The 17,015-nt window shown below is 44.8% G+C and overlaps 1 protein-coding gene across 7 annotated transcripts in view; it reads right to left on the reverse strand.

Moving 5' to 3' along the window:
- The window catches only part of SLC6A4 (solute carrier family 6 member 4), a 50,744-nt gene that overhangs the window by 9,348 nt on the left and 24,381 nt on the right, over positions 1 to 17,015 (reverse strand). For 6 of the 7 annotated variants that reach the window (XR_009553150.1, XM_060204091.1, XM_060204089.1 and 3 more), the window contains 9 exons: positions 15,960 to 16,179; positions 12,852 to 12,990; positions 12,184 to 12,318; positions 11,970 to 12,073; positions 8,605 to 8,732; positions 5,234 to 5,346; positions 4,180 to 4,311; positions 2,497 to 2,596; positions 430 to 530 (listed from right to left, as the gene is read on the reverse strand). Coding sequence is in view for 6 of the 7 variants with exons in the window: in XM_060204091.1 (XP_060060074.1) it covers positions 430 to 530; positions 2,497 to 2,596; positions 4,180 to 4,311; positions 5,234 to 5,346; positions 8,605 to 8,732; positions 11,970 to 12,073; positions 12,184 to 12,318; positions 12,852 to 12,990; positions 15,960 to 16,179 (1,172 nt within the window). In the remaining variant the exon portion in view is untranslated. The remainder of the gene's footprint in view (positions 1 to 429; positions 531 to 2,496; positions 2,597 to 4,179; positions 4,312 to 5,233; positions 5,347 to 8,604; positions 8,733 to 11,969; positions 12,074 to 12,183; positions 12,319 to 12,851; positions 12,991 to 15,959; positions 16,180 to 17,015) is intronic. The other variant, XM_060204093.1, reaches the window with a different exon arrangement.

Raw genomic sequence — 17,015 nt, forward strand, 5'->3', positions numbered from 1 at the left:
AGGCCATAAGGACTACACTGGACATTTCCAACTAGAATTGGGCCATAAAACTTGGGACAATATCAACTTCCAGGGACCTCCAGGCCGAAAGCAAACACGTCCTGAACAACATGAAAATGCCTCCAGCCTACCCTGACATGGAGAGCCCATCATTCTTGACTCTTCTTAGCTGATTCAAAGCTTTCCTTTATTTGCTCTCCTGACCCTACTTGACTTATTTTACACCACGTAACTCTTAACACTTTACTGTCACACAAACTTAACACACTCCACCTGCCATGTAGGTACCATCCATGCTGCTCCCATGTGATGCTGGGGATTGAACCCAGGCCCATGAACAGTAAGACATTCATTCTACCCACTAAGCTATTACCCAGCCCTAAAGGTTACCTTTTCTCCAGTGTGAGAAGAAAGGAAGTGACAACTCACCAGGAGAAACAGGGGGCTGATGGCTACCCAGCAGATCCTCCAAAACCATCCTGGGCTGAAACCAAGCATTTCCTTCACATCACTGCAGAACTGATTGATGCCTGCAATCATCCAAGAGAGAAAGAGACTGGTCAACCACAAGAGGGCATTGAGCTGCCACCATGTTCCTTAGGTTCACTTTCTAACAAAGTCCCAAAACCTAGATATACACCAGTTTCTGTGAGAGAGAACATATGTTCACAAGCATCCATAAACTACTGCAAAATATATACCTGAAAGCAGAAGTACACTAGAGTTTGCAGTGAGTACCCCCCTAACACTTTCTTTCCACTATTCCAAGCTTTGGGTCCATGATTGCTCAACAATTTGTTTGGTTTTGTATGTTAACTCTCTTTTCAGTCACCAGGTTCCAGATGCCATCAGGATGCCAGCCAGGCTTTCCTGGACTGAAGACCCCACCAATGTGTCCTGGAGCTCTGCTTCCCCAGAGACCCACCCTACTAGGGAAAGAGAGAGGCAGACTGGGAGTATGGACCGACCAGTCAACACCCATGCTCAGCGGGGAAGCAATTACAGAAGCCAGACCTTCCACCTTCTGCAACCCACAATGACCCTGGGTCCATGTTCCCAGAGGGATAGAGAATGGGAAAGCTATCAGGGGAGGAGGTGGGATATGGAGATTGGGTGGTGGGAATTGTGTGGAGTTGTACCCCTCCTACCCTATGGATTTGTTAATTTATCCTTTCTTAAATAAAAAATAAATAAATAAAAAGGAAAAAAAATCTTGAGAGCAGCAGCTCTAGAATTTTCCCAGAGGCAATGGGTGACTTGTCACAAAACTACACTTTATAGCAATCAAAACTTTCTATATGGGGTGGGAGGGTTACCTAATACCCCTTCTGCCCACACTTCCCTTCCAAGGACTCAGCATTTATTTGATTGTGTTGTTACTGTAGAAAATCAAGTTGAATATTGTCCCAGGATGGTGGACTCACTTGACAGAGACTGATTGACCAGATACTGGAAATTTCTGAGAGACAAATATAACCCAGTAGTGCCTATTCATATGCAAGATTAACATCAAGCTTCTTCTATAAAAAGAAATTGGTGGAGAAGTGAAAGTTGTATCTGGTAAGAAATCAAGAATGGGAAGGAAGGATGTTTTGTGGTTGCTTCTGACTTCTGTCAGGTCTAGTGCTAGTAACACATTTTAAACTTTAACCTCTGAATTGTGGAGGAGGTGGGTAGGATTTCTTTTAAAAAGTCAGATTTACCTGCAATTCAAAACAAGAAATACGTTTCTTTGTGTTACATAATGCCAAACATACTAGAACTTTTATTAGCACAGAAACTGGCAAATACACTTTCCTAATAAAATAATCACTTTTTGATTTCATAGATGTAGAGAAACAGCTTTTGTGTCTCTGTTTTCCCCACCCTCCCAGTTTCATTTTGAATGCCTTTAGCTTCCCCATGCCTACTTAAGGCTCTTGGGACCCCTGCCCACAGGCCCAAATCCACTCACTCTCGGCACTTCTGGTGGTCTTACTATTCCTGATTAGATTCCATCCCAGGAGGATGAATCAGGGATTTTACTGAGGCAGATAATCCAAAAACAAACATCCTCGCCTCCTCCCTAGAAAACAAACTCCAAAGCTCAGTCTCAGGACTCTGGAGGGGAGTCTTGCTGGAGAAATTTAAAGCTGGGGCCAGTCTAGGTAGCAGGCTATTGTACATGCTGTGAATACATTCTCTCCACTCTAGTTCTTTGCTGTCTGCCCCATTCTTAGAGCCAATCAGAAGCTGTGGATGAGTCCAATGGAATCGCTTCAGTCTATACTAGGTAAACACTTAAACTCAGAAGGAGAAAAATGTTCTCCCAAGAGTTTGTGTCATTTGTTGTACACAGTGCAGAAGAAATTATGGCTATTTTCCAAAGAAGGAATATTGCAGACCCGGCAAGAGGTGGCATCCTGTATAGTACCCTGTCTTTCTTCAATCATATCAGCCAGCTCTTCTTTAGGCTGGTGAAGAAAGATGGTGGCTGGTGAAAAAGAGGCAGCTTACCATAGAACCAGTACACAGCAATTGCTTCTATAAGCACAACAGTGAGCACTGCAGGCCCCGTGGCATACTCCTCCAGTAGCTTCACCACGTAGGCCCCACCCTGAGAATGAGATCAGACCCCAGTTAACAGGTCCTCCGTGGCACTGTCTCTCTTTACTAGAAAAGCCAAAATGAAAATTCATTTAGGGTGATTTTCAATAGTACGTATATCCCAGAACCTCCTTAGATTGGTAAGGGAGGACCCACAATGTGGGCAGGATGTCATCCTAGCAGATTCCTCTTCCCACCCATGAAACACACTCTTTTTGATTCCCTTCCTTGAAGTGCACTAAAAGACAAACTTAGAAGGGGCTGTGGACCTGTTCTTTGCTTGCACTGGTTTGAGCCCCGGGTCAACACATAGAGGTACAGTAGGGAAAGCTTCACAAGTAGTAGAGCATTACGACAGTGTCTCTCCTCTCTGTGCCTCCTCCCCTCTGACTCTCAACCTCTATCTAGAGGAAAGAAAAGGGATTAAAAAAAAAAAAAAAAGGTGCCAAGAGTGGTGGAATTACGCAATACTGAACTGCAGCAATGATCTTGGTTAACAATAGTAGCAACAAATGCTGGGGAGGTTGTAGGGACAAAGGGATCCTTCTGCACTGCTGGTTGGTCTGCTTCCTGTGGAGAGCAGTCTGGAGAACTCTCAGAAGGCTAGAAGTGGACCTGCCCTCTGTAATTCCTCTCTTAGGGTTATATCCTAAGGAATGAAACAAACTCATCCAAAAAGAACTCTATATACCTATGCTCATAGCCTCATAATTTGTAATCGCCAAAACCTGGAAGCATGCTAGGTGTCCAACAACACATGAGTAAAGTGTGGCATGTATACATAATGGAATATTACTCAGCTATTAAAAATGGCTTATTAAAAAAATAACCTAGGGAGTCGGGTGTTAGCGCAGAGGGTTAAGCGCATATGGCGCAAAGTGCAAGGACCGGCATAAGGACCCAGGTTCGATCCCCCGGCTCTCCACTTGTTGCAGGGGAGTCGCTTCACAGGCGGTGAAGCAGGTCTGCAGGTGTCTATCTTTCTCTATCCCCTCTATCCTCCCCTCCTCTCTCCATTTCTCTCTGTCCTATTGAACAATGACGATATCATCAACAATAATAATAACTATAACAAGGACAACAAAAGGAAATAAATAAATATTTAAAAATAATAATAACCTGGAACTTCTTTTTTTTTAGAGGGGGACAGAATCTGTCCCTGGTATAGATGCCATTTCATTACTTGGGGCACATTTTTTTATTACAAACTAATTTTCATTTATGATTAATAGTGGTTTACAAGAATGTAAGATTATGGGGTATAGTTCCACACCAGGGCATATTATTTATTCAGACACAGAGAGAGAAGACACCACAGTTCTGAAGCTTCCTCCATGGGCACAGCACCTCCCATCTGGTGCAGGCTCTTGAATCTGGATAGTATGTCTGGCAATGCAAGCACCCTACATGGCGAGATAGCTCTCTGGCCCTCAGGAACTTCTTATTCTTGATAGCACAGTTTTTAACAACAACGACAAGCCCTCTTCACTTGGCCCCAAAGCTAAGGCCCCATGTGGGAGAAGAGAAAGCCTAGCTTCCTGTTCAGCTGCTCCAGGGGGAGGTTGACTCAAAGCTAAGGGCTGTGTTACTCACAAAAGTCAGAGTGGACAGGGATCCAAAGAAGCAGGTAGTGACCACACCAAGTACAAACCACTCCCGGCGCTTAGACCAGATGTGTGGGAACTCATCCAGTACGGCAGTGATGACCCCCTCCAAGCCTGCAAACTGAAGAAAGACACACAGATGGTCACACAGGAGGCTTGGGGACAAATCAATCCATTACTTCTCGAATAGTGTGCAAGAGTGAGGGGTGACCAGTCACACTATTCATAATCACTTTCTTACTCTCAGTGGAAATACAGTTCCCTATTCGACACTATCACTTAGAGCTCCTTCACTGAGGACATCTGGGCAAGAAAACATAGCACAATAGCACATAGTGGGCTGGATGGCGGCTCACTCAGTAGAGAGTACACGCTACCAGGTGTGAGAACTTTTATTCAAGACCCTGGGTCCCCTGCAGGAAAGAAGCTTCAAGAGCAATGGAGCAGCAGTAGGTGTCTCTCCTCTCTATCTCTTTCTCTCACATACTACAAAAAAAAAAAAAAAAAACTGGTCACCTAAAAGAGTGAAGTTGTACAGGCCTAGAGCCCCAGTGATAAGCTTTGTGGCAAGAAAGAAAGGAAGAAAGAAAGATATAGCACATGGACAAGGGGACTCTTTATGTGAGGTTTCTTGGGAGACTTTGGTTGCAGTAGGAAAGTCAATTAAAACCCAAGATTAATTTCACACTAGTTAGTCTAGGCACTGCACTGAATGCTGGGTGGCAGGTCACAGAGACACCAAGGTAACCTGACCCTGGCCTTTAGGTGTCACCATCCAGTCAAGGGACACAGTGTATAACAATAATGGTTCACATAGATTGAGTCCCCAGCCTGTGCCAGGCACTTTGTCCTCACAAAGTCTCATCAATGACTCTCTAATGTGCTAGAGGTGACACATGTCATCACTGAGGAGAAAACAAGGGACTGGGGAAGCATCAGGAGAGGAAAGCCACTACCACTGGGGTGGCCAGGATACAAGGGTATGAGTCCCACATCCTCATCCTCTTCAGCCCCATCCTCCTCCCCAGCGCCCATTCAGTCACCGTGCTGTCCAAGCCCAGCGTGATTAACATCAGGAAGAAGATGATGGAGAAGAACGTGGAGGCTGGCATGTTGGCAATGGCTTCCGCATATGTGATGAAGAGGAGGCTGGGGCCTGAGTCAGAGCAGAGAGGGAGAGGAAGGTAGTCACCAAGATCACCCTCCATGGATGTCTTGATGGACAACTCAACTCCACCAATCATCACAATTCTCATCACCAAGCTTTACACGCTTTGTGTGAGGAACACTCCACACCATCTTGTCTGCCCATCCCAACACCCTGAGGGGCAGAGAAATATTAGAATTCATTTAAAAACTGTGCTCTTGTGGCTTGGGAGGTAATGCAGTGGGTACAGCATCTGACTTATAAGCATGATGTCTGGAGTTCAGTCTCTGGCACTGCCTATGTCACAGCGATGCTCTGGTTCTCTCCCTCACCCCACCTCTTGCAAACAAATCTTTCAAAAGCAAAAAGAAAAGAAAAGAAAGAAAGAAAGAAAGAAAGAAACAAAGAAAGAAAGAAAACTTTGTACCCTCAACTAGTGTGGGGACCAAAATGAAGATAATCCCCTCCCCCGCAAGACTAGCAAAGCTACACACAGGGATTTGAGTTTTATCTTTGTAAGAACTTTTTATTTGAGGAGTCGGGCAGTAGCGCAGTGGGTTAAGCGCATGTGGTTCAAAGTGCAAAGACCAGCTTAAGGATCCCGGTTCCAGCTCCTGGCTCCCCGTCTGCAGGGGAGTCGATTCACAGGTGGTGAAGCAGGTCTGCAGGTGTCTATCTTTCTCTCCCCCTCTGTCTTCCCCTCCTCTCTCCATTTCTCTCTGTCCTATCCAACAACGATGACATCAAGAACAACAACAATAATAACTACAACAATAAAACAAGGGTGGGCCTAGGTGGTGGCACACCTGGTTAAGCGCACACATTACATTGTGCAAGGACCTTAGTTTGAGCCTAGTAGAGTGCACGTTACAATGTGCAAAGACCCAGGTTCGAGCCCCTAGTCCCCACCTGTAGGGAGAAAGCTTTGCAAGTGGTGAAACAGGGCTGCAGGTGTCTCTCTGTCTCTCTCCCTCTCTATCACCCCCTCCCCTCTCGATTTCTGGCTGTCTCTATCCAATAAATACATAAAGATAACAAACAAAAATTTTAAAGAAAGCTGAAAAAAGTACTTTCTTAAAAAATAAATAAGAAATAAAACAGGGGCAACAAAAAGGAATAAATAAATATTTTAAAAAAAATTTTAAAGAACTTTTTATCTGGAGTTGAAGCCTCAACATTGGTTCCCTTTAATAGTTTTTACTCCAGAACAGTAGGAAACACTAAACTGATTTCAGGAGAATCACAGAAGCACAAGAATAGAGACTTCCAGGAGTCAGGCAATAGTGTAGCAGGTTAAGCGCACGTGGTACAAAGCTCAAGGAACCGTTGTGAGGATCCCGGTTTGAGCCCTGGCTCCCCACCTGCAGGGGGGTTGCTTCACAGGCAGTGAAGCAGGTCTACAGGTCTCTATATTTCTATCCTCCTCTCTGCCTTCACCTCCTCTCTCCATTTCTCTCTGTCGTATCCAACAACAACAATATCAAGAACAACAACAAGAATAACTACAACAATAAAACAAGGGCAACAAAAGGGAATAAATAAGTAAATATTTAAAAAAGAATAGAGACTTCCCCATCCTTTATTCTGTTAGTGTGATTTTAGTCCTGTAATGTTATTAATAACAACCATAACTGGTAAATGGACAGGCATCACCAATTTGAATGGCTTATTTTAGCTGTACGGTGTGGAAGGAGTATCATCTTTTCTCTAACTTAATAATGCTTGTTCACATGCAAGGCCAAACTGTTATTCCAGACCTAGTGTTTATACACTAAATTAACCTAACTTAAACTATCAGACATTCTATATTCCATCTAAATAATGTCTTAATGTGATAACAACTATCTTACAAATCAATATCCCCCCCAATAATGTGACTGGAAATACTTGGAGGACCCACATTTAATCTTCATTCTTATCATAAGCCAAAGTTGAGCAGTGCTCTGGGGAAAATTTTTTAAATCATATTCTAGAATGGTGTGCAGACACTTATCTTAAGGAGATGAGCCATGTGTCACACACCCATGTGTCAGCCACTGTCCTGTAAATCATTACTTCCCCAATAAAGTGATGTAGAAAACAAAGTCTAGGGCCAGAAAGTTAGTTCACCTTGATAGTGTGCCTGTTCTGTCATGTGCATGACCCACATTCAAGCTCAGCCCCTAACTATACTGAAAGAAGCAAGAGTCCTACCTCTATCTGAAAAAGTTGTTTCAGAGTCCCAAGCAACAACAACAAAATAACATACTAAAGTTCTCAATATATTTTAAACCTCCCAATACTTTGGAGTCCTTTTTGCTAGCATGAGGAACACATCCTCAACCTCTTATGGGGATCTGGGTTCAAGCTCCTGGTTCCTACTCGTGGGGCAAAGTTTGGCAAGAGATGAAGCAGTACTGCAGATCTCTCTCTCACACACACTATTTTTCTCTGTCTCTACCTCTTACACCCACTTCCTCCTCAATTTCTGTCTCCCTCCAAAAAACAATCTTTAAGAATAAATATATATTTCAAAAATTATTTATTTTAAAAATATTTTATTTATTTATTTATGAGAAAGATAGGAGGAGAAAGAAAGAACCAGACATCACCCTGGCACATGTGCTGCCAGGGATCGAACTCGAGACCTCATGATTTTATGCCAAAGCTTTACCACTGTGCCACCTCCCGTACCACTAAAATTTATTTATTTATTCCCTTTTGTTGCCCTTGTTGTTTTTTATTGTTGTAGTTATTATTGTTGTCATTGTTGTTGGATAGGACAGAAAGAAATGGAGAGAGGAGGAAGACAGAGGGGGGAGAGAAAGATAGACACCTGCAGACCTGCTTCACCGCCTGTGAAGCGACTCCCCTGCAGGTGGGGAGCCAGGGGCTCGAACCCAAATCTTTATGCCGGTCCTTGCACTTTGTGCCACATGCGATTAACCCGCTGCGCTACCACCCAACTCCCTAGAAATATATACATTTTTAAAAATACTGAGGGGCTCCCAGGAATGAAGTCTAAAAACAAATAAATAAAATAGAAACCATCATCCAAATCACATTTTCCAACCCATAGTATATTCAAGGCTCCAGCACATCCCTCTCCTCTACCACCACCTACCCCTCCCACCCCCAGGACAAGGATGTATTGAAAAGGTTGAGATCACCAAGGAAGTTAGTTTATCTAAAACATCTCAGCATTTTAGAATGGACATTTAGGGGGAAAAAATCTTTGCAAAGACCCCGAAAGCAAATCAGGACCCTAAACAGAACTCGAGGTCCTACCTGCATCTTTGGCCACCTCTGACACGTCTTCATTCCTCATCTCAGCCATGTACCCCAGCACCGTGAAGATGACAAATCCTGACATGAAGCTTGTCATGCAGTTCACCGTACTGGTCACCAGGGCATCCCTGGAGCAGAAAACCTGGGTGGCTGAAACTTCCAGGACAGAGTCTGGGAATTATCTCTTTCTAGTGGTGACTGGGGAAGCAGGTTGAGCTCTAAGGGACACAAAGCCTGTCCTGGCATCCCCTCCCTGTCCCCATCACTTAGCCTGGTTGGACCAGTTTGGAAGCATAAGCTGTTACCACCACATATGGCATAAGGGAAAAGGAAAAAAAAAAAAAAAGGAAGAAAACAGCTGGTCTAGAGTCATTTTAGAGTCCATCCTGATGTGAACTAGAACACCACCAACCTCTCCATTTCAAGGAAAGTTTGCTCTGAAGCAGGGCCAGGGGTAGAGTGAAAATGGGGGGGGGGGGTGACTTGGCCTCCCATTTGTGAGGTCCACAGATCTAGATTTTTGGATTTACTTTTATTTATTCCCTTTTGTTGCCCTTGTTGGTTTATTATTGTAGTTATTATTGTTGTTGTTGTTGTTGATGTCGTTGTTATTGGATAAGACAGAGAGAAATGGAGATAGGAGGGGAAGACAGAGAGGGGGAGAGAAAGACACCTGCAGACCTGCTTCACCGCTTGTGAAGCGACTCCCCTGTAGGAGGGGAGGGGCAGCTGGGGGCTGGAACAGGGATCCTTCTGCAGGTCCTTGAGCTTTGCGCCACATGTGTTTAACCTGCTGTGCTACCGCCCAACTCTCGATTTTTGGACTTTATCTGTATATGACATTATAAGGCTACGACAGAGATTTCTTGACACATTTACTTGTTTATTATTTTTGTGGTGCTGGAGAAAATAAACCCAGGGTTTTGCACACACCAAATACCACTGATGAGCAGCCTCCCTGGGGCTTTTTTTCCCCTTCCATTCTTTATATTTTCAGAGAAAGAAGAAAAGATAGAGAAAAGAGAGGGAGAGACATCACAACACCAATCTACCATCTATGTAGCATCCCCTGGTGCTATCACTGGTGCTCCCATGTGGTGCTAAGGTTCAAAGCCAGGGCCATGAGCACAGTAAGGATTGCGACCTACCGGGTGAACTGTCTCTTGGCTCCTGTCTTGACACTTTTGAAACAAAACTTCAGGGAGTTGAGTGGTAGCCCAGCAGGTTAAGCGCACCTGGCGCAAAGTGCAAGGACCAGCGTTAGGATCCCGGTTCGAGCTCCGGCCCCCACCTGCAGGGGAGTCGCCTCACAGGCGGTGAAGCAGGTCTGCAGGTCTTTCTTTCCCTCTCTTTGTCTTCCCCTCCTTTCTCCATTTCTCTCTGTCCTATCCAACACCGATGACATCAATAACAACAACAATAATAACTACAAGGGTAACAAAAGGTAAAATAAATAAACAGATATATATAAAAAAAAATGGGAGTCGGGTGGTGGCGCAGCGGGTTAAGCGCACATGGCGCAAAGCCCAAGGACCGATATAAGAATCCCGGTTTGAGCCCCCGGCTCCCCACCTCAGGGGAGTCGCTTCACAGGCGATGAAGCACGTCTGAGGTGTCTTTCTCTCCCCCTCTCTGTCTTCTCCTCCTCTCTCCATTTCTCTCTGTCCTATCCAACAACAACTACAGCAGTAACCACAACAAGGGCAACAAAGGGAAAACTAAATAAAATTTTTAAAAAAGAATAGAGGATTTATACCCCTCTCATAAAAAAATAAAAAATAACAAACTTGAGGGGGAGCATTCAGTTGAGCACCCATGTTACCTTGCACAAGGACCCAAGTTTAACTACAGTCCCACCTGTAGAGGGAAAGCTTCACAAGCTGTAAGGCAGGGTTGCAGGTGTCTTACTCCCCTTCCATCTCAAATTCTCTCTATCTCTATCCAATAAATAAATACAAATATCTCAAAAAAAAAGATAAGAAAAGCTCAACCTACACCTTCTGAATGGTGTCCAAATTCAAGGTCATGTTGTAGGTACATGTAAATTCTGTTTAAAATTAATTATGTAATTATTTTATGATTAGCATAATTAAATTTCTGAACATTGTTACTGGTGATAGACTATTAAAGCAAAGTTAAGTTTTTATTTTATTTTTTAACATTTTTTCCTTTATTGGGGGATTAATGTTTTACAGTTGCCAATAAATACAGTAGTTTGTACTTGCATAACAAAGTTAATTTTTTAATGCAGTGTTGGGGAACAAACCCAGAACCCTGCACAAATACTATATTACTTAGCCACTTCCCTGGACCAACTCCCTGGGCCAACTTTTATTTTATATTTTGAGAGAGAGATAGTGGGAAGGAGAGAAAGAGACAAAAAGGCACTTTCCCACTATCCATTTTTGTCTTTGATGCTTTTATGTGGTGCCAGGGATTGAACGCAAAGCTTCAAATATGGCAAAGCAATCCAACAAAATAGCTCACTTGGGTAGTGTGCTGCTTTGCCATGTGCCTGACCCAGGTTTGAGCCCAGTCTCCACCACACTGAAGAAAGCTTTGGTGTGGTGGTCTCTTTCACACTCTCTGTCTCTATTAAAAAACAAAACTGAACACAGCAAGCCACTTCCCAGGCCCTCAAAACAAAATTAACTTGAAACTTGATAGAAATATTTAAATTATAGGGGTCAGGTGGTGGCACACCTGGTTAAGCACACACATTACAGCACACACGGATTGGGGTTCAAGTCCCTGGTCCCCACCTGCAGGGGGAAAGCTTCATGAGTGGTGAAGAAGGGTTGCAGGTGTCTCTCTGACTGTTTTCCTCTCTCTATCTCCCCCCTCTCAATTTCTCTCTCTATATATCCAATAATATAAATAAATAATAAAAATAACAATAGATATTTAAATTGTAATTGCTACAATACTTGTTTTGTCAAAACTTCTGAAATGAGAAATTATGGCATTTTATATTGGTTAAAAGAGTTCAATCATTGCACTTTTGTGTAAATATAAATAAATGATCACATGACAATCTTATTACTAAATGCAATAACCCATCAGGTCTGAACATTTAATGTGTGTTGCCATTTATGCAAACCTGCTTGGAAATCTTAACTGTTTCCCATATACAGAGACTCTCACAGAACAGAAATAGCTTGGGGTGTCTCTCCACGCTTGAGTGGTCAGGGTGGGTACTCTTAATATCAGTGATCTGGTCAGGGACCCAGACATTCAGAGGGTCAATGCCAACATGGTCTGATCACAGCCAGGCTTGAAGGCATGGGGATCAGCTATCCTACACACACCTCCCTCCCCCTCCTGCCTTTTAAGCTTTCCTGGGGCTGGGGGAGTCCAGTACTCACTGGTAACAATTGTTGCTGAACTTGTTGTAACTTGCAAAAGCCATCAGGACCCCAAAGCCTGGACCAAGGGAAAAGAAGATCTGAGCCGCAGCATCTACCCACACCTGAAACGTAAGAGGAAAGGTGAGGGCGTCCACTCGTTCTATCGGAAAGACCAGCTTTCGTGAATAAAGCAACAGTCAGGTATGCACTCCTCACTCCCTTGATACCTTACCCCTGTCTCCAGAAGTTTCTGCCAGTTGGGTTTCAAGTAGAAGAGGACACCCCTCCAAGCGCCAGGGAGCGTGGCTCCCCTCACCAGCAGGATAGAAAGGATGATATAAGGGAAGGTAGCCGTCACCCATACCACCTGCAAGGAAGGGAATGCAGACAGGTTACCACTGCATAATGCTATGTCTTTTATTTTGAAGACCTATGAGATAGAAAGATCTACCTCTTTCATTCTCATTTGGCAGAAAGACTGTGGCCTATAGAATCAGACAGGGAGGGCATGATGGTTCTGCAAAGAGTCTCTCATGGCTGAGGCTCTGAAGTCCCAGGTTCAATCCCCCCACTCCACTGTGGGCCAGAGCTGATCATTGGTCTGGTGAAAAAAAAAAAAAAAAAAAGCCTGAATCAAGGGCCAGGCGGTGGTGCACCTGGTTGAGTACACACACTATCAAGCTTAAGGACCTGGTTTCAAGCCCCTGGTCCTCAACTGCAGGGGGAAAGCTTCACGAGTGGTGAAGCAGGTCTCTCTATCTCCCTCTCTACTTTCCCTTCCCCTCTCAATTTCTCTCTGTCTCTATCCAATAGTAAATAAACTAAAATTAAAAAACTTTAAAGAACCAAAATTGCATTAAACAACAGAAAGTTTGAATCAGTAGCCAGATTCCTCCTCACCTTGCCAGATGTTTTGACCCCTTTCCAGATGCTGAAGTAGATAATAGTGAATATCAGCATGATGCAGAGGGCCAGCTGCCAGCTGATGCCCCCCAGATCATGGAGGCCCTCAGACCGGTGGATCTGTAGGACATGACGCCTGGAATAGAAGAGAGAGGCCCAGAGATGATCCTGACATGCCTGAGCATCTCATCTATGCCGCTTCTTAAGAGTAGCCAAGGGGCCGGGGGGTGGCGCACCCGGTTGAGCGCACATGTTACAGTGCACAAGGACCTGGGTTGGAGCCCCCGGCCCCCACCTGCAGGGGGGAAGCTTCACGAGTGGTGAAGCAGGGCTGCAGGTGTCTCTCTGTCTCTCTCTGTCAACCCCCCCTCTCAATTTCTGGCTTTCTCTATGCAATAAATAAATAAAGATAACAACAAAAAAAAAAAGAGTAGCAAAGTAGACACTGCATTGCAAGGGCAAAGAGGTGACCAAGTCTCAGGATGAGCTGCAGTCAGCTTTGCCCATCCTAAAGCAGAGAGTGGCACACTCAGCCAGCTGAGCCTGGGAGGAGCACTCAAAGGCAGATTCCAGATGGCTCCTTCCCTGGTTGGAACACAAGCAACAGGAACTGGAACCACATGACTGGCTCTGCTTACCTGAGGGTTTGTGAGTAATAGGCTTCTTCTCTAGTCAGCAGTGGCTCTCTCTTGGGGCTGCTATTGCTTGTAAGGAAGACTATTTGTGCAGCCAGGGAGTGGCACAATGGATAAAGCATTGGATTCTCAAGCATGAGGTCCCAGGTTCAATCCCTGGCATTACATGTGCCACAGTGATGCTCTGGTTCTCTCACTTCCTCCTTCCTCTCTCTTCCTCTCTCTCATTAAAAAAAAATACATAAAATAATCAAAGAATGCAGGGCCAGGAGGTAGTGCACCAGGTTGAGCAGATGCATTACCATGAAGAAGGATGCAGGTTCAAGTCCCTGGTCTCCACCTGCAGTTGTCAGGGTGGGGGATTCCACAAATGATAATTCAGTGCTATTTGTGTCTCTCTTTCTTTCTCCCTCTAAGTATCCCCCTCCTCTCTCAACTTCTCTCTTCCCTATAATAGAAACAAACAAACAAACAGACAAAAGCATACTACCTTGTGACTAGGAAAGTGGTTCAGTGGTAGAGTACATGTGTGAGGTCTCAGGTTTGATCCCCAGCATTACATATACTGGAATGATATTCTGGCTTCCTCTCACAGAATAAATATACATTTTGTTTAGTTTTGTTTTGAAAAATATTTATTTATTTTTTCCCTTTTGTTGCCCCTTTTTTTTTTTTTTGATAGTTGTAGTTTTTATTGTTGTCGTCATTATTGGCTAGGGCAGAGAGAAATGGAGAGAGGAGGGGAAGACAGAGAGGGAGAGAGAGAGTTAGACACCTGCAGACCTGCTTCACTGCCTGTGAAACGACTCCCCTGCAGGTGGGGAGCTAGGGGCTTGAACTGGGATCCTTACACTGGTCCTTGCACTTCGTGCCATGTGCGCTTAACCCACTGCACTACTGCCTGACTTCCTTGTTTTGTATTTTAAAGAGTACCATCTAGGGATGGGGAGACATCATAAAGATGATGCAAAAGACTTTGATGTCTGAGGCTCTGAAGTCCCATATTCAATTCCAGCACCACAATAAGCCAGAGCTGAGTGGTGTTCTGGTATACCTCTCCTTCCCTTTTTATCTCTCTCTCTTAAATAAAATAATACAATATTTAAAACAATAATGCTATCTACTCCAAGTGTCTTCTTCCAAAGAGTAGATAGATCCCATCCATGAAGGGAACATTTGACACCAGATTGTTGAAGTAGTGGGATGCTTTGCTTCCATGGCAACCAGCTGAGAGAAAGACCCATGAAGGTGGGTAGTTTAATGCAGGGTAGTAATGGAGTGTGAAGGCAGGGGGTGGTCTGGCCATGGTGGGGAAGGTTTACTTGGCTCATCAGAAAGGAGGGGATGACACAGAAGGTCCAGATGGTGAGGCACTCGAAGTCCTCAAAGTCTCAGCTCCAGATCTCACCCGAGACTGGCCTAGCCACTTGCCCACTTCCATTCACTGCCCTGGCCCTGATGACCTCATATCTCAAAAACTCATTAGGAAGGGGCCGGGCAGAAGCGCATCTGGTTAAGCGCGCATAGTACAAAGTATAAAGACCTGCATAAGGATCCCGGTTCAAGCCCTGGGTTCCCCACCTGCGAGTGGGGGGGGGGGGATTGCTTCACAAGTGGTGAGGCAGGTCTGCAGTTGTCTTTCTCTCCCCACCTCTATTCCCCCTCCTCTCTCAATTTCTCTCTGTCCTGCTCAGTTAAAAAAAATAATAAAAGAAATGGCCAGCAGGAGCAGTGGGCTTTTAGTGCAGGCACTAGCAATGACCCTGGAGGCAGAATAAATAAATAAATAAACAAATAAACAAACAAATAAATAAATAAATTTCATTTGGAGAGGGGCTGGAGAGATAGTTCACTGAATAAATAAAGGGTGCTTGCCTTGCCTTGCCATGCGTGTGGCGCAGGTTCAACCCCCGGCACCATATAGGAGGTGGTATAGCAAGGGAGGAAGTTGTGGTACTGTGATGTCTCTTCCTCGCGGTATCTCTCTACCTGAATGAATGAAAACGTGGCCCCGAGTGGTGAAATCAAGCCTGTGTGAGGTCCTGGCTTCACCGCGGTGGGAGGGGGGAATAGGAAAGAGAAAAAGAAGGGGTAGAGGAGGAAAGTTAGGAGAAGAAAGGAGGGAAAGAAGAACAGAAGGAAGGGACTGAGTGGTGACACACTTGGTAAAGCACATAATGTTCTAATGCTCAAAAACCTGGGTTTAAGCTCCCAGTCCCCACCTGCAGGGGAAAAGTTTCACGAGTGGTAAAGTAGTGCAGCAGGTCTCCCTCTCTCTCTCTCTCCTCTATTCTCTATCTCCCCCTTCCTTTTTGATTTCTCTCTATCCTGTTATGTAAATAAATAAATGAAGGACTAATCCCAGGGGTATGGCCTGCTCCTAACAGGCCACCCTCTCATTTATACCACGTGCACTTAACCTGCTGCGCTACCACTTGACCCCCTCACCCTCTCACTTATATGCACTTACTTGTAAAATTCTTCAGCTGGGGATGTGGAGTGGAGCGTCCAGGTGACGTTGTCCTCAGAGAGGTAGTTGGTGCAGTTGCCGGTGTTCCAGGAGTTTTCACAGCTGGTCCAGGGCAGCCGGCCCGTGAAGGAGGAGATGAGGTAGTAGAGTGCCCAGGCCATGATGGTGTTGTAGTAGGAGGCGATGTAAAAGGCAATGATGCAGATGGCATAACCAATCCCTGGGAGACAGAGGGAGGGGAGGCCAATATTGAAAGACTGAAACAGGCTTTGGGTGGAGGGTCGTGAAGGTCAGGGAAGAGGGAAAGCTGGATGCTGCCAATCAGGTCATTTAGCTCCAAACTCCAGGAGACAGTGGAGAAGTGGCTGTGTAGTACATTTCTTCTATGTATTTTTTATTATGTATTTATAAGAAAAAGGTGAGGGGGGCCGGGTGGTGGCTCACTTGGTTGAGCGCACATGTTACAGTGCACAAGGACCCAGGTTCAAGCCCTTGGTCCCCACCTGCAGAGGGAAAGCTTCACGAGTGGTGATGCAGGTCTGCAGGTGTCTCTCTGTTTCTCTCCCTATCTCCCCATTCCCTTGATTTCTGGCTGTCTCTATCCAATAAATAAAGATAATAAAAAAATTTTAAAGTATCTTTGTAGTTTTTTATTTATTTATTCCCTTTTGTTGCCCTTGTTGTGTTATTGTTGTTGTTATAGATGTTGTCGTTGTTGGATAGGACAGAGAGAAATGGAGAGAGGAGGGGAAGACAGAGAGGGGGAGAGAAAGAAAGACACCTGCAGACCTGCTTCACCACCTGTGAAGCTACTCCCTTGCAGGTGGGGAGTCGGGGGCTTGAACCAGGATCCTCACGCCGGTCCTTGTGCTTTGCGCCACATGCGCTTAACGTGCTGCACTACTGCCCGATTCCCAATAATTTAAAAAAAAAAAAAAGATGTGTGTAGGGGGAAGAGATTGAACCAGAACATCACTCTGGCACATGCAATGCAGGAACTCAAAGTCAGGACCTCATATCTAAGAGTCCGACACTTCATCCACTATGCCACCTCCT

The sequence above is a fragment of the Erinaceus europaeus genome, chromosome 12 (genome assembly GCF_950295315.1).
Source record: "Erinaceus europaeus chromosome 12, mEriEur2.1, whole genome shotgun sequence".
In the NCBI taxonomy this organism is placed as follows: Eukaryota; Metazoa; Chordata; class Mammalia; order Eulipotyphla; family Erinaceidae; genus Erinaceus; species Erinaceus europaeus.